Source organism: Crocodylus siamensis, chromosome 10 (genome assembly GCF_052110815.1).
Source record: "Crocodylus siamensis isolate JL-2025a chromosome 10, ASM5211081v1, whole genome shotgun sequence".
Taxonomy (NCBI): Eukaryota; Metazoa; Chordata; order Crocodylia; family Crocodylidae; genus Crocodylus; species Crocodylus siamensis.
Genome location: NC_143404.1, coordinates 11,704,688 through 11,730,186, shown reverse-complemented (window position 1 = coordinate 11,730,186; position 25,499 = coordinate 11,704,688). Strand labels below are relative to the sequence as shown.

At 42.0% G+C, this 25,499-nt stretch overlaps 1 protein-coding gene across 1 annotated transcript; it reads left to right on the top strand.

The window, feature by feature from the left end:
* The first annotated feature begins 1,181 nt into the window (after window positions 1-1,181).
* On the top strand, window positions 1,182-24,878 carry MEIKIN (meiotic kinetochore factor). The gene is made up of 15 exons (XM_090020633.1): window positions 1,182-1,192; window positions 1,410-1,618; window positions 3,496-3,586; window positions 3,793-3,871; window positions 5,066-5,126; window positions 6,663-6,803; window positions 9,231-9,350; window positions 10,830-10,869; window positions 11,384-11,448; window positions 12,451-12,545; window positions 14,008-14,190; window positions 16,639-16,722; window positions 18,409-18,537; window positions 18,891-19,053; window positions 23,407-24,878. Exons 2-15 carry the CDS (start codon window positions 1,441-1,443, stop codon window positions 23,451-23,453), a joined length of 1,476 nt encoding a protein of 491 aa, XP_089876759.1. The 5' UTR covers window positions 1,182-1,192; window positions 1,410-1,440; the 3' UTR covers window positions 23,454-24,878.
* Window positions 24,879-25,499: the final 621 nt, after the last annotated feature.

Below are 25,499 nucleotides of genomic sequence, written 5' to 3'. Positions count from 1 at the left end.
ATCACTGTCACGAGTACACAGTACATTACCATAGCCAGAATTTTTTTAAAAACCTTGTTTTTGCCAGGATCAGACTTAAAGAAACCCTCGCTTCCCATGATCAAATAAATGTACCGACACCCGAAGGAAAAAAACCAAGGGATGTGCCTGAGGAGCTGTGTCTCGCTCTACGGTCTGTTCTGAACTTGCGCACAGTCGTTTTCCACACGGCCCGCCGGTAATGTCAGTCTAGTCAGTTGATCTCAATTAAGGAAAGCAGAGAAGATTGGCATTAATTACGCTACCAACCTTTAATTTGGCTTTTACAGATTACGTACTGTTGCCTGGCCGCCTTTCTGCCTGGGACAGTTGTCAGGCTAGCCAGCGCCTACAATTACTTCTTTTAGGTACAGGCACATTAAAATATAGGCACGATTCAGCGCTGCATCCCATGAGACAGGGTGATGAGCACAACCCCCGGTTCACCCCTGGGGCAGCACTTTTCAAACTTTTAAAGCTGAGACCCCCTTTGAGTTGCAATTTTGTCTGCGCCCCCCTGCCCCAGAGCAGACCCAGGAAAACCAGGAGGCCGCTGGCCCCGAACTGGGGTGGTGCTGGGGGGGAATATTACAATTTTGCAAAGAAACAGTTTTAATATTGTGCATAAACGGGGCTGGCAATGTCATGGAGGACTGGTCGCTCTTGCTCCACGAGTGTATGAGTCTGGGGCCCCTGGGAGCCCAGCCCGGGCAAGCTCCCTCTTGTCCTCATCACGTGTGACTGGGACACATTTCTGAAGGGAATTTAGCTCCCAACATTGCGATGCCACAGCCCGCCACTCGCGCCGGAAGGACTCCAGGTGGTGGGTGACACCAGGGCCGGGTCCAGAGTCGTCGGACTCGACCTCCTCCCGACCAGCCTCGGCCTCCGCAGTGGGGCGGGGCTGGGAGGGCGGGACAACCTTGAGGCGGTGCGGTTTGGAACTGGTTGCGGAGCGCCGCCGCCTCTTGTCTATTGGCGACACTCTCTGCCTGTCACAGCCTGCTGCCCGCCCCCCTCCGCAACGGCCGCGGGGTCAGGGACGGTTGGGGTGGAGGACCGCCCCCGGGTGAGGTCCTCCTCATTGGCGGGAGTGGAGGGGGTGGGGCAGAGTCTGTGACGTAGGTGGGGGCTGGGCTGGGCTGGGCTGCGGGCGGTAGGGGTCTCGCCGTCGGTGAGGGTCGGGCTAGGCGTCCATAACCCTGCTGGGCTTCGGGCTTGGCTGCCTCCTGACCCTGCTGGGGCTAGGCTGCCCTCTCCCGGGCTCCATGCACCGTCCATCCCATCCTGCACCACTCTGCACCCCAGGCTTCTCCTGATCCCATGCCCCCCCTGCACCATGCTGCACTCCATGCCCCTCCTGACCCCTCTTCTCTCCTGCTCTGTTGCAGCCGTGGTGGGAGCAGCGCCACTGGAGCCACCATGGAGTGGGCCAAGCTGCGCACCTACACCCGAGGCGCGAGGCAGAAGAAGGCTGCACACTGCTCTTCCCCAGTGCCAGGCCTGGCAGCCTCCTCTCTGTGCCGCCAGGCAGGCAGCAGCAATGACAGTGCCCGCCAGCACCTCTTCTCCCCTCCTGCCTGGGAGTGCCGTGTCCCAAGTAGTAGCTGCTCTGTTTTACTGCTGTCTCTTCCCTCATCTGTATCTTTGGGAGGGGCTGAGTTTCCCCACAGCCTGGATGAGGGCCAGTCCTTCCCTGAAGGTTGTTGGATGCCAGTGGGTTGCTGGGTGCTCTGTGGGCTGGGTACCTTGATAGTCCCGTCCTCTATGCACTTGCAGCGGCTGCGTGAGGCTCTATGCCAGCTTGCTGGGGTCTGGTTCTTCCCTGGCTGATCTAGAAAGTGGGAGTTTTGCTTCCTCACTGCTCCAGTGTTGGACAGCACTTTTCCTAATGTAGTAACTGGAGCCTTGCTTATTTCTTTCCATGATGATGTCGTTTCATGGTGCCATCAAAGTGCGTCCCTCTCTAAATGCATGGCAAAGCCCACAAGGTCAAAACCTCCACCAAATTTATCTTTGCACTTCCAGACCTTCCTGGAAGCAGTTAGTCCCTAAAAGCAGCATGCTCCCTACTGGTTGAGCGAAAGCAAATCTGGAAAATGGGACTTAGTGGTTTCAAAGACTGAGAAGAATCTTTGTAGGATTCTTCAGCACAGCCGATGACAATAAAACAAGCTAACGAGTTAGAACTTGAAATGGCTTCCTCTTGTGAGTTGCTTTTATGGCTGGGGGGAGGTTGTGTCACCTAGTGGATGGGGTACCCTCCTAGGACGCAGGACATTTGCATTCTAGTGTTGGCTCTGCTGTGCGCCTGCTGGGTGGCCTTGGACAGGTCCATGTGTGCCTGTTTCCCCAGCTGTGGAATGGGTGTGATGAACTTTGCTTTCTTGAAAACACTGATGAAAAGCAGTGAATTCAAGTGTTATTTTATCATTTTCACATCCAGTTCACACAAGGTATTGCCTTCTCACCCATTTGAGAAGGAGATGCCTTCATTTAAAAGCAGCCCATTAAAAGATTGTGTGATTGGTTCTTGTCTTGGCTCTGCTTCACTGGTTCCCACTCTCAGTTGCAGAAGTTGTGTCCGCCACTTGAATCCTTTTACGTAAGGTAGTCGGTCCTGGTAGCAGCTCTGGGGAAGAGCCACAGGGAAATAATGTGTTTATAAGCTGCATACGTTTATGAAAAAAGGCAGAGGGAAAGCGGTTGGTAGATGATAGTTTCTGGTTCTTATCTTGTCCAGACACTGGATCCCAGAGAACCTTATCTAGGGCCTTTATGGGCAGACTGTGTAATGGTGTGATAGAGGAAGCACTGCATAAGAATTGTGAAAAGCAAAATGCATGGTAGTGATCCTTAAGGTCCTCTTAAAGTATTTTTATAGTAATGTTTCAAACCCATGTACCGTCTGTCTAATTTTCGATGTTTTCTTTCCCCCATATTTTCTCCATCTAACACTAATTTGACAAAGCTAACTTGGGTCATACAAGCAGTGCTGCCAAGTTTGGAATGGACTAACAAATGACCGGCTCTTCTTAAGTGCTTGCTTAGTTGTGGTCTTTAGGATAGCTACCTCTCTTGAGTCTTTGTAAAATGACTTAAAGTGCTTCCAGTAAACCCAATGTAAAATGTAGCTGGAGTCAAACTTTTGCAACCCACACAACAAAAATCAATAGCAAAGGATATAATTTGTTTTCTGGTCTGGCAAGTGTGAGATTAGCCATACCCTGTATGCCTTTGTTAAGCTTACTTTGGTCTTTTGATTAAGTTGGTATGTAAGTAAATTCTTTGGGAAGAAATCCTAACTAAGCTCCTTGTCCAGAATTTCGCACTAGTATTGTAAGCATCATAAAGACTGTAGGCTGTATGTCTATTGAGACATCCTTTATCTTGTCTGTCACTCTCCCATGATTTTGCCTACTTTTGCTTTAATATTATTGTGATGGTGTTTAAAATTAAATATTCACTTCTCCTTAGATCTGAAAGTAAATTCCAAGATGAAAACCTTACCAAAAATCAAAGAAAAAGCTGAAGTGGCCCAAGTGAGCAACAGTTCATCAAGTCAGAGGTTGGTGGTAACACGTTCAAAATACATCATTATTAATATTAGTTAACTTAAGTAAACTTGTAACTGACTTTTTTTGAGCTTCATATGGTTGATTCCTGGTAAGCCCTTGTTCCTTGAACGCTTTCGACTATTCTAATGAATCTTACTTCTGGATAACTGTCGCACAATTGAAAGGATAGCTTTGTTGTGTTCTTCTTTTAATACAGTGCACAAGTAATTAACAAAGAAGTTACAGGCATGGAAGAAAGCGAAGATGTCAGGGAAAAAAGTGCTACTCTAATAAAGGTTTGAATATTCATGTTTGCTCTGTTAATCTGAGTTTTCATTGGCCAGTACATTTGATAGACTAAATGTGTGGGGGGCGTGTCTTCTGTGAGCTAAATTCTACAGTTTTTAATTATTTTTTATATGTGTACAGGTCTCAAGAAAATTACTAAGTCTTATGTACATACTTGGGACTAAACTTGGCCCTGTAACTTTGGGGGGGGGAGGAGGTGGTAGTGAGGGGTTGTGCTGTAGATGGTCAGAAGGAAAGCTACAGTGTAACTGTTCATACTCAGCAATGTTAGTTAGTATCACTACATGCTGCATGACTAATCAAGGTAATTCTGTACAAGTCCTGTTCATTAGACTGCGATTCAAAAGACCTGGTTATTACCAGCTCAGTCCCAGGCATACTGTATAACCTTGGGGAAGTTGCACTGCTGTTCTGTGCCTCAGTTTCCTCATCTGCACAATTGGACAATACCTCCTTTGTTAAGCACTTCAAGAAAAATGATTAGAAGACTGTTTAACAGTGAGTTATTGTCACTACAGGAGAAATTTCAATTAATAGGATATGGTTGAGTTGAAGTGTTATCACTTTGGAATATAAAGTAATTGAGGGTTTTTGAGTATAACAGATTATATTCATATATAAATCCTGATTTTTCCAAATGTGCAGCTTTGTGGATATGAATAGTCCCTTGAATTCTATGATGCTGTTTGCATATATGCATGGCATTAGGATCAGGTGCATCTGGGTCCAGTTTTATACAGTTAATACAATTCAGTTTTCCTTTTAGTATCACTACTGGAGATTCTAAAAGTAAATGAGCAAATGGTGTCCTGCCTTACTTTTTTTCCCATTGTTTCATATGTTGCACATTTTGCCATGTTAAAACTTCTACTGATTTGTAAGGTGAATTCTGTGAAAATTTTATCCAACCAAAAATTCCAAGATCAAGCCAGTTGTCACTAACAATAGCTTCCTCAGTAATTTAGGTGGCAGTCTTGCTAATGTTGCATGAAGAACAGTTCTATCGTGCTTGAAGTCTCAATTTTTGATCAGACTAAACTAACTTAACAAACTAAACTTACATGACAAATCGATTGCAAAATAGGCATTACTGTAAAGTTTCTCTTTGTAACAGCCTGAGAGTAAATTTGATTACATCTCTTGATCTAAATTTTGCTGTTTTCATGTGCACCTGCTTTTAGGAATCTTTGCCTATCAACTCTGAAAGTAAAGAGAGTTTAAGAACTACCGACACTACTTCAGGTAAGGCTGTTTCAGGATCTAAGTGTGCAACATGCATAAAGATATTTAAAATTGGTATTAATAGACAAGTTATTTCTGTACAACTAAGACGTCTTCATTATTCCTGTGCTCAGGAAGAATGTAGGTGCAAGCTTACACTTCAGAAAGGAAAGGCTGTGCAACTCCTAGTTGGGTTTCTGACTCTGATTCTAACATTGGTCAATGCACATGAAAAACAGGCTTGGACTGCAGCACCAAATATATTCAGTCTTCATTTAGGATCAGAACCCTGTCCCACAAAAATCAGAAAAATCTCTAGTTTTCTTTATTAACTTTATGAGTCACATAGTCTTGCATTAGTGCTGGTTAATGGCATTGGTTGGCCATTTATTGACAGAAATTTACTAGGCCCTTTTAATACTTGGGTTACCTGCTATTTTGGTGGGGGAAAAGGAGCCTGCTTTCATCTAGCTTGTCTTATCCCTAACTCAAACTAATATTAAAAAAAAAACAACTCTGGAATTTAAAAAAGTGTCCCATGAATATTGGAGTAAGCAAACTGAACATAATGGCATGTAGCCAGTTCAGGCATTTATGTCTTGTGAGCCTAGCATACTTCTGGGGTTGTTAATATTTTCCGTTAAGGTTCTTAGATGGGTAAGTGGTAACAAGTACATTTGAGTCTCCAGAATGTTATTTTGAGGATTGGTAGCTACTTTGATAGATACATGACTGGGATTTTAGAACAGGTTGAGTGATGGCCTGTTGACTAGGTTGTTCCCATTAATCAGAATATTGTTACTGTTGGAAATTGGCATAGAATATTCAGATTGTATCAGGACATCTATCAGTCTCTAGCAGCGGAGGTTTATTATAGATTTAATATTAATCCCACTTTAAAAAAAGCTGATATCTAAGCCTTGGTTAAAAAAAGAACCAAACCAACAAACTGCTTTACCAGAAGTAGCAGCACATTACTTTGACCTGGCTCTGCAGAGTCTGTATAGATCAGGCGCTTCGGCAGGGCTTTTTGGTGTTTTTAGCTAAGTTGATTCAATCAGCTATTAGATAAAAGTGCCAAAAAAGCCCCAATAAATCACCCGATTTTATACAGATGTTGGGTGAACAGGGTCCACTTAAGGTGCTCCCTCTTTTGGGCATTTGCAGGGCTTGGTTTGGGAATGTGCTGAGTTTTTAATTTAAAGCGCCAGTTTGTTTGTTTATTTTATTCAATGTCTGCACGCAGCCTAAATCTGGTACAAGTCAAAAATAATTGCGGCTGAATCTTAAACATATTTTAATCTTGAATAAAAGGAGTGAGATATCTACTATTTTAAGAATAGATTATTTTTAGGATGAGAACATAAACCAGGTTTTCGTTTGCACTTTTGGAATCAAAATCTTGGTTTTGAAAACTATTGATAAGAGGGAATTGAAGATATTTAGTTTATTGAAGGATCAGAGCCTATGCCTCTCCCTTGCCTGATACGTAGTGATAAGCCAATTTGACGTGCATCCAGCAATATTCCCACTGATTTTTCTTCTTTTTAATTATAGGAATTACTCTGCCAACTGGTGTTTCTACATTTCTGCTGGATTGTTTAGACTTGGCTTCTTCTAAAGATGTCAATATAGAAACTAATGATAGTATGGATAGCTGCTCAACACCTGAAACATTCAGAGATGATGATGGCTTAGGTAAAACTTAGTTCTCGAAATACATTACTTGGATTGGTAATGGAAAAAAATGTCAAAGGTCTAAGCCAAGCCTGTTGAGCCAGCATGGCTAAGGCACCTTAGTTTCCATAGTCAGCAGTGTGAAAAGGATAAAGATAGTTAGCAGTGTGCCTAGACAACTTTGACTCCTCACCTTGAATGAGCAGGTACCCATTTGCAGCTAGGTTGATAGTGGACAGCCTGTGATGCCAGATTCACGCTTGTACCTCAGGAATAGTTAAGATATCTTACTATCAGTGTTGCCTCAACCTGCCAAGCAGATAGGTTCACAGATTATAAGGCCGGAAGGAACCTCGGAAAATCACCGGGTCCAGCCTCCTGCACACCAAGCAGGAAAGACAACTGGGGTCAAGTGCTCCCAGCAAGTTGACTGTCTAGTCTCCTCTTGAAGATTTCTGGGGTAGGTGATTGCACCACCTCTGGAGGGAGCTTATTCCACAGTCTGGACACCCTGGCTGTGAAGAAGTTCTTCCTAATGTTGAGCCTGAATCGATCTTCCAGGCGTGTGGCCGTTACTCCTGGTTTTCCCCTCGGGTGCCCTAGTGAACAGTTGCTCACCGAGCCCTTGATGTACTCCCCTAGTGTAGTGGTAAGCTGCTACCAGGTCCCCTCTCAGCCTTCTTTTCCTCAAGCTGAAGAGTCCCAGCTGCCTCAGCCTTTCCTCGTATGGCTTGCCTTTTAAGACTCTGACCATACGGGTGGCTCTTCCTTGAACTCCCTCAAGCTTGTCCACGTCCCTGTTAAAGTGTGGTGCCCAGCTGTGGTCTCACCAGTGCTGAGCTGAGCAGAATAATCACCTTGGTTTTGCTGGAGATGCATCAATTGGTGCATGCCAGAGTATTATTTGCCGTACTAGCTACAGCATCGCCCTGCCAGCTCGTATTCGTACTGTGGTCTATTATTACTGCCAAGTCCCTTTCATTCATGGTGCTAGTCAGTTTGGTGCCGCCAAGCCCATAGGTGTGTTGGAGGTTTCTCATCCCGAGGTGGAGCACTTTACATTTCTTAACATTGAACTTCATCAGATTCTGATCTCTTCAACTTGCTAGCCTGTCTAGGTCTTCCTGTAACTGTAGCCTATCTTCAAGCGTGACCACGCTTCCCATAACTTGGTGTTGTTTGCAAACTTGGCCAGTGAGTTCTTCACCCCTACATCCAAATCATTATTAAAGATGTTGAAAAATACTGACCTGAGCACCAGCCCCTGTGAGACATCGCTGCCCACTTCTTGCCAGGATGACACCAGTCCATTCCCTACAACTCTCTGGGTTCTATCCTGCAGGTGTAGAATGATTTAAAAAAAAAATCAAATGCACTAATAACAAATGAACTTGTCTTCTACTTACTGAGTTGGGTTCCTGGGCCCTGAAAAACTACTCACTTTAAAATCTGGATGGGTCTAATCCTTCAGTCTTGGGACTCAGCCAGATCCTGGTCTGATTTAAAGTAGGCCTTACGCTGCTCCAAGTTACACTAACAGAAACAGTTCTTTGGGGAAAGTTTAACCAAGTTTGTTGTGGCCTAGCCCCTCCCTTAGGGTGATCCTGAACAGCACAAAACAGTTGGACATAGGATCCAGATCTAGCCCAGTGACTGTTTTTCTTATGAACTTGATCAGGAATTAAAATAGGTCAATTCAGATTTTTGGAAAAAATCAAAGGCAAAAAGACTTCAAACTTGGTCACATGTATTCAATTGAAAAATATTTGTAGTGCGTAACACTTGTGAGCTTTATTTCTATGGTTATTGGTACTCCAAGAATATCCATTCTGACAGGTGTCAGGATTAGTTATGAAAGAAAGACACTGTCTAAGACTAAATAAATACTGAAAGATCCTTCTGCATGTGATGCTTTGGATCTCTATATCATAGTTGTTACATATTCTGACCATGGGGGGAAAAAAAATCAAATCCAAGTGGTTAACAGACTTAATGGTTGAATATTCTAGGTCTGCTTTCCTAGAGACTTGTGCTGTAAAGTTTCAAAGGTTTTTGTATCCATATGTTCAAGTTTGTTTACAAGCTGTTCCAGTGTGACAGTTTGATCCTGTTTTGAAATGCTTTGAGACCATTGGATGCAAATCTTCAGTATGGCTTGTCTGATCTCCTCTCTGACTTTACAGAGATTTCAGCTCTGATTATGTAGACATAAAAAATCTTTTTACTGTTGCTTTTGCAAGGTACAACAGGAAGAATCTGGTTGGGAGATCACTGACTTTGGGGAAGAGTTTAGTTAGACTTGCGCATCTTCCTATGTACCTGAGCATGTTTCACCAAGTGGGGAAGTTATTCATATTTCTAGTGTCAGAGGTCTAAATTATGGAACCCATTTTAACTGAATGGACTTTGGAGTGAGAGGTAACTTGCAGTTATCTCTTCTGTTTTCAGATGGACATTATTCCAATCCTGAGGCGTGTTTCAAATGTAAGAATTCTACTCTACTGGACACCAGCAAAGCAGTGACAATTGATAAGATGCCACAACTTGCAAATCTTTCAGAGATATTAGGTAACCCTCTTATATGACTTGAAATACCTATTTCACTTAAAACTAGATAAGCCGTTCACTCCAATGCAAACTCTGCCTTAGTAAGTCTCTGTGCTTTAGATGCTACTGTACAGGAATTGAGGCACTTCCGCAATAAAGTCCGAGGCACCGCATGTTTATGTTCACATCCACTGCATACTTCAGAAACAAGTCATAAACACTGTTTATCTTTTGTAACTATTTTTAAAATGTAGAGGTGTGCTGATACATTGGTCCCATATCAGATTGGCACCCATATGAGGAAAATTGAGAGTATCGGCAATCAGCTTTTTTTGTCTGATGTGGCCGATAATGTGGTACAATAAATCTTGCGTGCGTGCACGCATGCAGCCACACCACACCGCGCAGCCTGGTAGCTTGGAGAGGAGCCGGGTCTGGCTGGTAAGTATGTTGTGGGGGAATGGGCAAAGAGGGAGGGAAGGGGCATGGGGGGGTGGATGGAGGTCCCAATGGTGAGGGAGGGAGTGGGGCTGGGGCTGGGGCAGGGGTAGACACGGCCTAGCTGGGGTGTGGTGGGGCAGGGCATGGGACAGTGCTGCAGCTTGGGGGGGCATGGGGAGGTGGGGCATGGGGGGGTGCCCCTGGATCTGTGCATGGGGCAAGGAGGGGCTGCGGGCTGCAGTCTGGGGCTGGGCTGTGCTTGGGGTGGGTGGCAGTGGCACTGGGATGGAGAGGGCTGGGGAGCTGCAGCCACCTCAAATTCACTGTTGCCCCCACTCCCAGCAGTGCCACCGCTGCATGCCATGAGCCCAACCCAGCCCCGCACTGGGAAGAGCCCAATGCAGCCCCGGTCCCAGCCTGCAGTGGTAGCCCATCCTCGCCCTGTGCAGACCCAGGGACACACGCCCTCCCATGCCCTCCTGAGGTGCATGTAGTGGAGGGAGCCACCCCCCTTCCTGTGCCCTCTGGATGAGCTGCGGCTCTGTCCCATGGTGTGCCCCGCTGCACCGCAGCCCTGCCCCGCCCCGCCCCAGCCTCACTCCCTCCCTCACTGCGGGGACCTCGATCGATCTCCACCTCCCCCCCTCCCCCCACAAACATACCATGCAGACACCACTTTCCATGCTGCAGGGCTGAATATCAGAATCTGATTAGCAGAACTGACCGTAAGGGTGTGCGGGGCCCAAGGCTTATCAGCCTCTGAGGGGTGACGATCAGCCAGAGCGTGAAGCCGGTGGCACATGACAACCATGTGAAGTGGTGGTGCCCTCAGCATGTGCCAATCGCACTGTCCGCACGGCCTGTACAGCACTGTTCACGGGGCCCCCCAAAGCATGGGGCCTTGGGCAGTTACTCTGATTCACCACCTCCCCCAAAGGGATGGCTCTGCAGATTGATATTGGCTGATATGGCTTGTTAAAAATTGGCCATCGGTATTGGCCCAAAAAATCTCTATCAGTGCACCCCTATTAAAATGGAGGTCTCATTTCTGTTTTTTAGAACCTGTACTGGAGGATCTTCAAGACCAATATGTTGGGAGGTAATCTGTAAAGCAGGCATTTAACACATCTTTAAATAATAAACTAAATATCTTCACTTACTACAGTCTTAGGTTGATTCCTTAGACACTGTGTGTGCCTAATTTCAATTACATGTGAAGTCCTACAGGTTTGAATGGGCTAATACTTGTATTTGCAGGTTTGGGGAAAAATGTCTACCAAGGCAAGCTACCTTCTTACCTTTGTATTTAAATGATCTCTACTACACTCTACCCAAATATTTTTATTGTTTTCTGTATATATTTTACAAGTACTTGATTTCAGTGGTTTTCGTTCTATGGTTTTTAAATAAGAAAAAATCTTCAGAATTTTAAGATAGTTGACTAAACCATCGGGATTTGACTCGTTTTGACCAGTAATGTTGCGCGTGATTGGCTAATTAGAAAAAATAATTTGTAACGGAATTTCCGTAATGGACAAGGCACAGGACATTCTCTAAATGATTGCTTTCTTGATTCCAGCAAACTTGATATCAAATAACTGTTTTTATCATAGAGAGAAATCATCAACATGCAGTAACAATCCTTCTGATTTGACAAGTGCTTCAGCTGTTGTTGCAGGTAAAATATAACTAAGACAGTATTAATATTTACAAACTAGTCTAACTTAATGGGTAACGGAAGCCATGTATACTGATTCCAATGGAGTGCTGTTCTGCTAGAACTTCTCTACCTTACAGTCAGCTTAACTCTAACTTGCAGAAAACCAATAAGGCAGTTTGGGTTGCCAGTCTTGGTAGCAGTCAGTTGTACAGCTGTTTACATTAACTTACCATCTGAATTTACTTCTTGCTGACCTGAATATGACTGGAAGATGCTCAGCTGGGTGGAAAGCTTCAATATATGGAATATATAAAAGGTTTGATAACACACAAGAAAGAAGGGGCATATAAGCGATCTTTGGGAAATACTGGAGTGGGGGAAGTATTTGTTGTGTTTTGACTTGCTGTATCTGGCCTTGTCAGAAAGGGATGAGTGAGGAACATTTGCTGATTTTAATTGTGTTTAACTTTTGGCTGTGGTATGTAGCACTGGATAAGTGCTTGTTTAAAAAAAAAATCTAATCTAATCTAAATACAGCCTGATCTGTTGAAGAATAACAAGAGAGTGGAAAGGAAATGAAGGCTGGAAAAAGCTGAAGCATCTCATAAAAGAGGCTGAGAGAGTCCTGGTAGGATTGACTATAAGACATTAAAATTGGACAAGATTATCCATGTGCAAAATCCTGGACACCTTAACATCTTTTCACATGAACATGAAACATACTGCATGGGCTTCCTTAGAATGAAGACTTGGCCTGCCACATTATCCCTGTGGTAGGGCCTGAGCTGTGCTTTGGGTGGAGAAGGAATCCATGTTAATTAAAATTTCTTCTACAAATAGAACTAGGTTTTATTGATGCTTCTGCAAGCTGGGCAGAGAAGAGAGCATCTTATATTACAGTATTCTGTGTGTGCTGGTGTGATCTCAGATTTGGTTTTCCAAGGGATAATTTATACTGTGTGAGTTGGAAAGTGATTGCAGTCTTTTTCTATTTAACTACTCAATTAAATTGTTTTATAGGGAAACAAGTATGTAAAATTATACCTGAGAAAGAAAAAACTCCAGATGTAACACTTCACACTTTCTGTTTCTTACCTCCAAAATCAAAGAGGAAGGTGAGTATTTAGATGAATGCACTTTGTCCAAATATAAACATCCAATACTACTGCAGTGGATACTAAGGAAATGGAACAGCTTGATGCCTTGTCCATCAGAAATGTTTAACAGTAATCACTAGTTTAGCATGTCTTTGGTGTAATGATAAGCATGAAGCATGTGAGAGGGATTATTTGTATATAGTTTTATAAATGTGTGCATCTTTGTCTTTGATAAGACTTTGTATCCATCTAGTAGTCAGCAAGGTTGTAAACTTGGTGCTAAATCCTTGCATGTATACAAGTAGCCAAAGCTAGTGGTTTTATGTATCCCAATTACTCATGTTTATCAAACAACATGAGTGTCAAGATGTTCTGACATCTATTTTCAGCATACAACAGAAAGACCAGGGCCTTTCAAGAGGAAACATGGGAACTGTTAAATCTCTTCTCTGCAGTTGAAAGGCAGTGTCTGCAGAAGATGGGGGTGGGAAAAAATTGGACCTGCATCAGTCCTAATGGAAATATAAAGCTTTACATAACCCAGTACATTTTTGCTTTTCTGTTTTCAAGCCTTTCCTTTCTGACTACTATGTTTATTGAGAAATATGTTGAATAAGCTGTTCAGCATCAGTATTTACTTCTGGAAACTGCCTGTGAAAGGAGATCTGTGGCAAGGACCAAACTCACTTTGACTTGCTGAGAGAACAGATCTAATAAGCAAGGATGCTATACTCAGATTCAGTCTGAAAAAGATGAATGAATTGTACAATTCCAGCACCTCTTTTGTCAGAGTGGGTCTTTCTCTAAGAACAAACAGTGTCCATAGGGAGACTTAAGTGATACATTAAGTGATAGCTTACCCTGGATCCATGATGGTAATACATGGACTAAAAGGCGGAAGTAATGGAGTTGTGATCTCTGGTCTGAAGTAAACCTATGTTACCTTATCAGTACAGATACTTATAACTAATAGTAACTACAAGTGGCAGTGTAAATTAGTAGTGCTCAAATTTCCAACTCTGCGGGCCTGATGACTGGCACAAAATTGGTCTATAGACTGGATCCAGATCAAGGTAAGTCTGTGGGTGCAATTTGGTATGCTGGCCCCAGATATGGCCCTTCACCAGCCCAACCCTGCTCACCAGATCCATTGAGTGACTCTGTGCACTAGCCCCACCACATGCTTGCGTGATCTAGTATGCATCCAGTCCCCGTGGCTCTAAAAATCGGGAAGTCCAGGAGCAACAACACTCTCACCACACTCCTGTGGCCAAATTTTCAAATCTCTGGGGAGACCAATGGGTTGGATGATATGGCCTCATGGGCTGGATCTTGTTCACAGGCTGGAGGTTGAGCTTCACTGGTGTAGATCAAGGATCTGATTCAAGAACTGATGAGTTGTTTTATTATGCATCTGTATAGCGTGTGCTGACCATGGGGGCTGTTTTGTAATGTGAAGTTTAATTGTTTATCTTTATAGCTTGATGCTCAAATTGCTAAACCCAAAAACTTGAAATGCAAGAAAAAGGTAAAATTCAGTGAGCAGGTAAAAGGGGGGATGTTTTTGTCCTGTCATCTTGAATCTGCTGTGGAACACATCAAAACTGAAGCTGTGAGATTGACAGAAGACGTACTGTCATCTGAACAGCCAGAGAGTGAAAAGGTAAGACTTTCCACTGAGCAGTTTATTTACAGAGACTTAAAATTGGAAAAAAATTGGAGTAAATCAAAACTGCAAAGTTAGTGGAGCAATGACAGAAGCAGTGAAGGCTGAAACAGAGCAATCTGAAAATGAGAGAGATCAGACAAATCTAATGATGGTATATATATTGACTGTAAACAATGAAAATTAAGTTTATTTTTACATATGCAATATATGGGTCAGATTCCACATTCTTTATGTGCCCAGAACTCACTAAAGTATACACAATAGAACAATGCCAGACATGCAGGATCAGGCCCTGTGGTGTTGTAAATTGGTTTGCAGTTGGTTTTGCTCATTGGCTATGTCTGTGGATAACATCTTTTGACCTCTCATCCAATGGTGAATGTTTTGAAGATGCTACTATGTGGGTTATGACACGACCTGTTCTGAGTAGAGCTAGAGAATGTGGTTGCTAAAATGCTAGCAGCTGATCTTACTGTTGTAGTGCTCCAACTGCAAATTGTATAAAAAAACCTTGTGTGGTCAGAGCCAGGTAATTTCTAACAGTACAGAGATATTGAACATCCTGGGCCACCTTTGTAATAGAATTTCATAAATTATAACGCCATCCCAAATGGACTTTGCTTAAGTTTGTTAACTTGGACACCTGATAGCTTTATTCGTAAATGTAGCTGAAGGTTTGATTAAAGATTGCATGGTCTCAGTGACTGCTGTGCAGACTTCAGTAGGAGTAGTTGGGTCAGTGCTGTGAGTAATTTTGAACAACTACCTCCAAAAATCCTGCATGTGGGAAGGATATATCTCAAACACTGGACAGTATGGAACAATCCAAATGAAATGGGAGTTGCACCAAAAAATAATTTTGCCTTGTGTGCTGCAGAAATCTGATGCGTAAAACACTGTTAAGAGTTTTGGAATACTATTAAAATTTAGCCTGTGAATAGGCAGCACAAACAATTTGCCACTTTTCCAGGAAACTCTACTTTCTTTTTATAGTAGAAATAGGCAAAAATTATAAGTACTGTACTGAGTTTGTGATCATGCACAAAACCAAAGTGGGCAGGGACTCTTAAATGACATTTAAGTTGACACCTAACCTATGGCCTTCAATTGCTGGTTTTTATCATTTTTATTTTTAAACTGTAGATTCCTTTAAGCAAGGATTATCATTCTCTGTTTTGTTCCATATACTTTCATGAATGTACAGATAACATAATGCAGACAGTGAAAGTGACCAGAGGACAGTAACTGTAGAAAACCAAACTAAGTAATGGGACTAGATTTAAAAAATAAACCTAAATTCCCCCAAGCGTAATTACCTTTCAGATTTCTGGAAAAATAAATTATTTAGTGGATTTGAGTTGCATCATTTAAGAAGAGAAAGTAGTTGTCTGTAACCCAAGTGGTCTTGTAATTGACTGCAAGAGGAACATGAGCCACCAATATGATGTTGCTGGTAAAGCAAACAAAGCTCTAGCTTGCATCCATAGAGGCTTCTCAAGTAAATCTCAGGATGTTATCCTCTCGCTGTACTTGGCCTTTTAGAGGCCACAGCTGGAGTACTGCATCCAACTCTGGGCTCCACAATTCAGGAAGGATGTGGAGAAGCTTGAGAGAGTCCAAAGGAGAGCCACACGCATGATCAGAGGGCAAAAGAATAGGCCTTATGAAGAGAGGCTGAGAGCCATGGGACTCTTCAGCCTGGAAAAGCACAGGCTCAGGGGGCACCTGGTGGCTGCCTATAAGTACATCAGGGGTGTGCATCAGGATCTGGGGGAAGGTCTGTTCACCAGAGTGTCCCAGGGGATAACAAGGACTAATGGTCATAACCTCCTGCAAGACCGTTTTAGGCTAGACGTAAGGGAAAATGTCTTTACTGTCCGAGCCCCCATGGTCTGGCATAGACTCCCTCCAAAAGTGGCACAGGCTCCTACTCTGGACTCTTTCAAGAAACATTTGGATGTTTATCTGACTGGGATCCTTCCCCTAGGCAGGGGGCTGGACTTGATGATATTCCGAGGTCCCTTCCAGCCCTAACATCTATGAAATCTATGAAAACCCTAGTTCTTTCTAGGTTGTTTCTTAAATTTAGAATGACAGGAGAATCCATTGAAAATAAAGAAATTATTCTGATCTTGAACCATTATATGAGAGGAAATGTCCAATCCAGCCACAAACGGTGGGTACTGAAGTGTAAGCTGTTGTTGCTTTGTTTCAATACCTAATTCTTTATCATCATTTGAAGAACGCAAAAACTGTTCTATCATTCAGACATTTAGTCTCATAACTCTAGGAATCAGACCTTGAAATTGCAGGTAAATTTCAGTGGAATTCTTCAAATTAACGTTCTGTGCACAGGAAATGCAGTGATATCCCTGAGACTGAAATTGCCAGGAAGGTTTGTTTACAACTTGGACACTCTTTCTCTCCCCTGTTTCTGCACAGGAAATGAGTTCCCCAGGACTGGTCACAGAAAAAAACAGAGAACTGCTAACAAGCACAGGATACTTTCACCCAGAAGATTTAGAGGTAAGGAGTAAATTAAAATCTTGGTGGCCACTGCCTTTGTAAAACAGTAGAAAGAATTAACCCTGTTGGCTAACCTCTTTTTATAAATTCAGAGACTTAGAAGTATGGTTGCACACTTTACTTGTGCGTGCAGTTGTCTGATTACAAATCAAAATCTTGAGCAACAAAATTGGTATTATTAAACTTCAGTCAAAATGTTTAGAATAGATATTTGTGTGTTAAAAATCAAATGTTCTACTTTTTTAAAATCACTTATACCAAAATGAACACTTTTTAGCTTTATTTGTACTATCTCTTCATTTTGAACAATTTCGATGAAAATGGGTAATACTCTTATTGAAACTACATTTTCAAACTCTTTTGGCATTTTAACATGTGCTCGGGGGGTGGTGAGGGGAGGGGTGCTTTAATTAGATTAGGTCCAAGAGTTGCCTTAATTAAATCACCCCAAGTGTCTCGTGTATCCGCATCACCATGCTTCTAAATGGTAGCAGGGGCACTTTAGGTAAAGTCATCACATAAGCTTGAGTTAAAGCACCCCCACCACCATTTTGAAGTGTGGGGATGCTGATACGCGAGATGTGGAGGCTGGCTGAAGTGTGCTAATTAACGTGCTCCAGCAGACTTGATTAATCGAGTCTGCTCTGGTGCACTGTAATTACAGCATGTCAGAATAGCCTCCCAGCATGTGTACAGGTACCCTTTAATTGCAGTAATGCCAATGAGCTTTTCAGTTCTGTATAGGAACAGGAGACAAAATCACGAATCAGACTCAAAATATTTGTAATACACTAATTGTATTTCCTAATTGACATAATAAAACCTGGGGTTGGGGAAGGGTGCTGCTTCAAGAAGACAATTTCACAATATGGAACGAAATTCAGGGAAAAAAAATCCTACTGGATTCCTCCAGTGTTTTGTGTGTGAAATGTGTATTTCCTGAACTTGCTTTACAGACTTGAACTTGTGAGTTCTAAGAGTCCTGAAAGGAAAAAACCAACACCCAGAACTAATCGCAGAGAAAAACAAAGAACTGTTAACAAGCACAGACAGGATAGTTTAACTGAGAAGACTCGTATTTTCTGATTAATTTTCTTGGACTACAAATTGATTCCGTTTTACAGTCAAAGAAACCAAATCAGAAAATATAAATGAATTGTTGGGTGACAGACAAGACTCTTCTATATAATCAGGAATCTCTTGTTCCTGATCATAGAAAAGAAGGTTGGAAGGGACCTCAGAAGGTTGTCTAGACCATCCCCTTGCTAATAGCAGGATCATCCCCAAGTAGATCATCCCAGCCAAAGCTTTGTCTAGCTGGGTCTTTAAAACCTCCAAAGATGGAGACTCCACAACCTCTGGGTAACCTGTTCCAGTACTTTACTACTCTCCTCATGTGTTGATTTTTTTTCTAATATCTAACCTAAGCTTCCACTGCTGCAACTTGAGACCACTGCTCCTTGTTCTGTCATCTGCCACTGCTGAGAACAGTCCAGCTCCATCCTCTTTGCAACCCCCCTTCAGGTAGTTGAAAGCTGAAATCCCCACTCAGTCTTATTCCCTCTAATCTTATTCTTGCAGCAATAGGCCTTTTCAGTGAAGAAGTCATAATTTAAGTTCAATTATATTTATTACTTAAACAAGCAATATTGATGTTTTGTTTCTTGTACTTTGCTTGAACTATAGTTTAACTTGTCACCAGTGTGCAAGGCGTCCTTTGATGAAGATTTATTCCTAAATACAACGGGTCCATATGTGAATTCAGCAGAAATTATTCCTGCACCTCTGAGTCCTGAAGAAACAACTGTATATCAGGTTGTAAATGTATTACACGCCTTAATTTCAAGTTTGAGTAGTTTTATGATAGAATACGCCATAGTTAATGCACACTTCAACAAAGCTCTTAATGATAGCTGTGCTTAAATGCCTAACATAAAAAAAAATCAAGATATTGCCTTAGCATTTATTAAGCATATAACAGTACTCTTAATTTAATATTCCCATATTGATATGTGTAATCTTTAATAGTATTATACCTTTATTAAGTACACATAGTATTTGTGCACAGTTCTGACTGAGTATTCCTTAAAGGAGATGCAGGAAAAGCTTGCTCACGTGTAAAAATATTTTCATGGCTGAAATTTTTTTTTTTTCTCCTATATTTTCAGTCTCCACATCAGAGACGAGAAATCTGCTCTATTGTTAAAGCTTCACCAGGTGTTAAACCATCTGAGCATCACCTAATTCCAGTTAGTGGCAGTGTGTGTCTTCCTCCTGAAGGGATGCCTGAATGTAATGGAAACAGGAGAATGTTTCATACGCAAATGACAGGTGACTGAGAGTGGGAAGAAGTGTATAGTTTTTATAAGTAAGTCATTTTCAATGTAAAATCTGGAAAAAAAAAATGGAAGTGTTGCAAGAGTGAGCCATACTGGGGATTTTAACTCTTCGTTTGGACTTCCACACATAAAGTCCTTGTGTTATTGGATAATAGTGCTTACTAATAGAAATGTATATTAGTGAGGACTTTCACATGCTTATAGTGAAGTTGCTACACATCATAAAAGCACAAGGACAGTGAGGGTTCAGAAAATCTTCCCCATAATCAGCCTCCATATACACGCCAGCCACACTTAGTCTGCCTCTGTAGCCTATTGCTTAGAATACTCTCTGAAAGCAGGGGTGAGAGTAAGTTTTTTCCATGTTGGTACATCAACGTCTGTTCAACTATCTAAATCCTCAGACATCCACTTCTGGCACAAGTGCCTTAATAGAAGTTTTAGAGAACAGCAAAGATACTGTAGTGAAAAAAATCATGCCTGAAGGCAGCTGGTTTTGTCTGGTCTATCTTCAAAGCTATGAAAAGTCTTGGGAACCACACAGCCATTCCATTCTTGTTTTCTGGAATCTACAGTCAAGGCTCTCAGCTCCTTAAGCCCTTTGATACCTAAACATAAGTCATAATTTATTCTTCCCTCCTTGTCAGTATTTCACGAAGCTATTTCATGGATTCACAGAGTTTAAGGCTAGAAGGGTCGATTAGATCATTCAGTCTGACCACTTGCATCACCCAAACCATTACATTATGCCCAGTTACCTCTCTGGATTCAATATGTTGTTTGAATAGGACATACCTTCCAGAAAGCTGCACAGTTGTGAAGCCTTCAAAATTCACCACTTCCATTGGCAAAGGGACTGAACTGACTAATCACCTTCCTTATTATAGATAAGATGCATGTTGGGGTTGTTTTGGAGGGGGGGAGAGAGGGGGATTTGTTTGTTTTCTAACTCTCGTGCACTTCCAGCCATTGGTTCTTGTCATACTTCTCTGTTAAATTTAGTACCCACTCTTTTCTCCCTAAGAACATACTCAGTGTAATCAAGTCACCTCTTAGTTTTATTTTATGAAGTCATATGGATGGGGCTTTCAGGGGCTGTCACTGTGAAAGGTGCATTTTGCAGTCCTTAAATGTTTTTTGTGACCCTTTCTATACTCCCCAGTTTTTCCAAATTCTTCTTAAAAGGGACACCAGTATTTTATACAGTACTCTGGTATGTCTTGTCAATGCCTTATACAGAAATAAAATCACTTCCCTATTGAAGTTTTCACTTGCAGATTCTCAGCAGGCCACTGGATGGCATGTTTCTTCTTAGGTTGAACACCATTCTCTTTAAAGAATGCTGTGCCACTTCAGTCTAATATCCTTTCAGAAAAGAATCTAATTGGTCAATATTTGGTTAAATAATGCAGTAGTTTAAAGACCAGTTTCATCCCAGAGACCATGATTAGTACAAAATGGCTTTTATTGAAGTTTTCAGTGGAAAAGATGGTATTTGCATGTGAGACGTTGAGTATATACAAATACCTAGAACCTGGGTAAGTACTTTAAAATGTGCAGGTCAAAATTGTCATAGCTTATATAGACCAGGAAATATATAGTGTTCATAGAATCACAGGAAAGTAGGGTTGAAAGGGACCTCATGAAGACATCGAGTCTGGTCCCCTGCTCAAGGCAGGATCCTCCTTGACTAAACCATCCCATCTAGCCTAGTGTCTGTCTAATCTACTCTTGAAAATTTCCAAGGATGGAGATTCCACAACCCCTGTAGGTAGTATGTTCCAATGCTTGACAGCCCTCATACATGGCAAGTTTCTTCTAATTGCCAACCTAAGTTTCCTCTGCTGAAGCCTGAGGCCATTGTTTTAAATAAACTATCCTACCGTGGCCTCAAGCTACAGCAGAGGAAGCTTGTATCTGAGACTAGTAAAAAAAAAAATACAGAAGGTATTTCAAAATAATTGAAAGCCACCTGGCTGCCACAAGCATGTGTACACATGCACATGGTGCTCTCTGCCTCCTGCGCCCCATTTCCCACAGCCCCTTGCAGGCTGGAACCCTGCCAGCCTGCAAGGGGAAACCCATAGTTTCCTGTGATTTTTCTCCTTTAAAGGGAAAAATCCACATTTTCTACAGTGAACAGAAAACCTGGATCCCTGTTCATGGAATTGATCTTGCAGTGTGGTGAGCACTCTTGCATTAACATAGTAGAACCACTTGGACATGTGTATAACAAGCCCACAAGTTGCTAAGAGCACCAGGGATTTGCTTAAAATTTAAGAAATGTGAGAGGTTTCATTGACTGCAATGGATATTTACTTCTTTAAAGATAAGTAAGAGCTGCTTCTGGTTGTTCAAGAAAAACCCCTGATTATACATTTGCCCTCATACCTCATTCACCCTGACCAGACTTATGTTTTTTTGTATCTTGTGGCTCTAATGCAGACATGTCTAACTCTCTTGGGTTCCTGGGTGGATCTGGGCTCTAGGACTTCTCACAGCCTGGATCCAGACCCACCTCCAGCAGTGGGATGAATGGCAGTGGCATTTACTGCCAAGGGAATTATCATACCCATCACTTGCTTCTCTGCTGCAGACACAATAGTGGTTCATATGTCAGAATTCACTGGCGGGTCCCTTCCCTGCTTGCCCCATCCTTGATCTGGCTGCTTCAGGACCTCTGTGGAACAGATAATATAAGTCTGAGGGCTGTATCTTTAACACCCCTTCTCTATTGTGTTTTGAAATATCTATAATGAACTGTTAATAATTGCAAGAATTGAATTGGAAAACTCTAAAATTCCTTTTCAAGGAAAGCTGCAATAATTAAGACTTTCAAAACTGAAGACCTAAACTAAGGTCCCACAGTTAGATTCCAAGTAAGGGTCCTATTTCTTTCCCCCCACCTTAAGTACTAAGCAGATAGTAGCTCCAAATAAAGTATGGGAGACTGTTATGTACTTTAGACTTCAGTCCTAATTGATGTACAGCAAGGATGTTGGAGATCTGGCCCATGGAGCCACTTCATTCAGTCGGAAGTGCTGGCCCTGGGTCTCAGTTGACCTATGTGCAATGTGTGCCAAACTGGCCCTGCGTGCAGAGCCTAGGACATGCCGCTCCAGGATCTGCACTGCAGGCAGCACCTGGGTGAGGTGATTCCAGCGAATGTCTTTCTCCTTCTCCCACCACCCCCACTTCTCTGGTCCAGGATGTGAACCACGTGGCATCTGGTTCAGGGTGGATGTCATATGAAGTGCAGCCTCTGGAGTGGGTGCCATGTGCAGTGCAGTCGTGGATGAGCTAGAGTTGGTGCTAGATCCAGCATATTGGGGTGAGAGATGTCTCTGGGTTCCCCTTCATGCTGCTAGTTCCACTGCTTGCTTTGGCTGGTCTGGGACTGCCACATGCAGCACTCACTCCAGCACCTCCCAGACTGGAATGCAGTGTGGACAAAGTACATGGGCCAGCCCTGCACCATCGACTGGTCCTGTGCTACCCTGATGTAGAGGTAGGTTATGCTGTACCAACAGTATTCTAGCTATTGGGTTTCTGACATGCAAGAACATTACCGATGTTCAAATCCAAGTTTTTTATTCTTTTCTGTGTACTTAATAACAGTGATGGCAGTTCATTATTGGAAGAACTTAACGCTGCTTGTAGTGGCTTCTGAGTTATTGGTAAATTCAGAAGGACATACTGGATGCAGTTGTGTGGAAACCTCATGCATCTTGAGATAATGTACATGCTTTTGTAAATGTACTGAAACCCTCATAAAAACAAGTGTACATATACAGTAGAGATTGATGCCATTGCAAGCAGGATCAGAGTAGTACTTCTGATCCTTATCTCTTAAATGCAACATGCAATTTAGCAAGGATCACAAAGTTGTGCTGTTGGCCATTTTTCCTACAAGTTATTGGGGCAGGAGTATTATTTAAGCTGAACAAGTGGTTATATTTTTTACATTTCTTTTTGGAGGAGTTGTAACGTAGCAAGGGAGTTTGCTGCTTTAATCTTGCTAAGTAAAAACAGCTGTTTCTTGAGAGCAAGCATTTTGGATGAGACTCCTGGAAGAGGGGGACTGTCTGCATGCTGTTTGTGCCTACTTCTTTTCAAGGAATCGCAGTCAAGATATTCACAGTTCAACTTTATTTTACATTGAGAATATACCCATGATTTCACCTGTACCAGAATGCTGACCTGCAAGTGGCCTCTTACCAGTTAGAAGGGACAGAATACATATCAGTTACTCTGCAAACCAGCTAAGGAGTTAGTTTAATGAATTCTCTCTGTGAAATGCATCTATTTACAGATGATAAACTAATTTCACTTCTTAATTTTTCAGATGTTATTACAAGTACCAAAAACTGGGTCTGCAGTAACCGTAGCTAAGCTGTTTGCTTGTCACAAGAAGTGAAAACTAGTAAAGGTTCCACCTTAGGGTGTGAAATGTCCGATTGAGAAATGGAAGAGAAGACTCATGAGTGCAGACTACACGTGCTGGTGGCTTATGTATTATCTGGGCTGTAAGTTGGTAAATGCTTTATGTAAAAAAAAAAAAAAATCATTAAAGTGTTGTTTTTTTTGTTTTTGTTTTTTATATACTTACAAATACATTTGACTTTGGGCATTGTTTCTTAAGTAAACGATGCTGTCTGTTCACTCAGTTTAAAAAGGAGGAGTAGGAAACCAAGCTGTAAAACTTAAAACTCTTTGGTTTTGTTATGCCAACTTGTGAATATTTTAAAAGAAAATTAACAGTTTAAATTACATTTAAAAGCCTGACTACTTTTTTTGGAGGGAAGAATAATGCTGCTGGAAAAGAGAAACTACTAATGATAACATGATATAAGTAATGTATATACTTGTGTGCCCCTTAGTTTTGATCTACAACTCCTGCTTTTCTTGTTCTGAACAGGTTTAACTAGTGCAGTGGGGGCCAGTCTTTTTGGCAAGTGTGCCATATATTAGCTCTACATCTTCCCCAAGTACAATGCTGATCCTCTTCCCCTGCCTGATCTGCTGCTGTGCTATTTGCTTCCTTTCCTGTTCTCGTTGCCTGATATGCCTATTTGCTGCTGTACCTGCCTGATCTTCTGTGTGCCCCACAGAGGCTGCCTGTGACATTTTGTGGCACATGGGTCACAGGTTACCCACCCCTAAACTAGTGTATTGTGGTGCTCTGGTCATATGGACAAATATCTATTTTAGATCTAGATAAAATACTGGATTTTCAGTATCTGTGTCTAAACACTTACTGGGCAAGTAATCTCAATGAAGCCTGTCACTAGCACTGTACAAGTTTGGAGCTAGAAAACTCAAAACTACTGTATCCTACAAATAAAAGACTTTCATTACATAAATAAGGATGTAGGAAAGTATTTGTTGGAGGGTTTGTTTGGGGAGGTGGAGGCTCAATATATTTTGGAACTCTTCTCTCAGCAGACTGGTATTTCGGTAGAACAAAAGTAAGGTGACTGATTTTGTAGGAGCCTACGGTAACTGTAACTCGATGAATTTAAGCGTCTTTATATGTTAAATTCATTTGAAAGTCCCAACCTATGAGAGTAGACCTTACATAACTACATGCCTGCTGGATAGTAGTTTAAAGAACTGTGGGTTAGGTCTTCAACCATATTACAAATTTCGGAAACAAGAACCAGGGGAACTAAAGAGCAGTTTTAAACACATTTCAGTATGCTAATTTTGTAGTCTCAACCTCATCCTATGGCTTATTTACCACATCACAAAACTATATATAATTTAGTGGAATTCAGTTTAAACATTAAAGTAAATATATTGTTGTAGCTAAGTAGTTTTGCTGAGCTATCCTTCCTTAAGGCCCACCATTACTAATATACTTGATTAGTTGTCCTATAGGTACCTAGTCCTAATTACTAGGAGCACCTTTTTTTGAGATTGCAGTAATATGGTGTTTTTCCCCCAGCCACATGTTTTTAAAATAAGCCTTTAAACCATGATGAGGAAGCACTTTTTACATTTGTTTCACTCTATTAGCAGTTTTTGTATCTTTTAGTGGAGGCGAGATTTTTAGAAGCCCTAATTTACATATTCGGTAATTCTGTTTATTGCAGCGTTAACATCTGTCTTGTGTTTAAAAGAAGAAACTTGCTTTGGATTAAATTTCTGTTCTATCCTGATCTTTTCTTCATAGCCCCAGGATAACCTCTTTTAAGATGGGAGTATTAAGAAAAAGAAAAGTGGTGCCTTTCACTATTCCACAGAGCACTGAATTTTTCTTTTAGAGGATGAACTTTATATAATGTCTTCTTTGTACCGGCAGAAAAATAAACTAGGACTAGATCATTCATGGACAGATGGTCAGACTTAGTTTTAACACCCCCCGCCCCAAACTCTTCCCCTGTTCATATGCAAGAAAGGGAAGCCCCATCCCCCACAGTTATTTTCCAAAACAAA

Coding starts and splice junctions, on each gene's coding strand:
- MEIKIN (XM_090020633.1), top strand. CDS start 1,441: ATGGAGTGGGCCAAGCTGCGCACCTACACCCGAGGCGCGAGGCAGAAG. Junction 10,870..11,383: donor CAAGACCAATATGTTGGGAG/GTAATCTGTAAA, acceptor TTTTTATCATAG/AGAGAAATCATCAACATGCA. Junction 14,191..16,638: donor AACAGCCAGAGAGTGAAAAG/GTAAGACTTTCC, acceptor GTTTCTGCACAG/GAAATGAGTTCCCCAGGACT.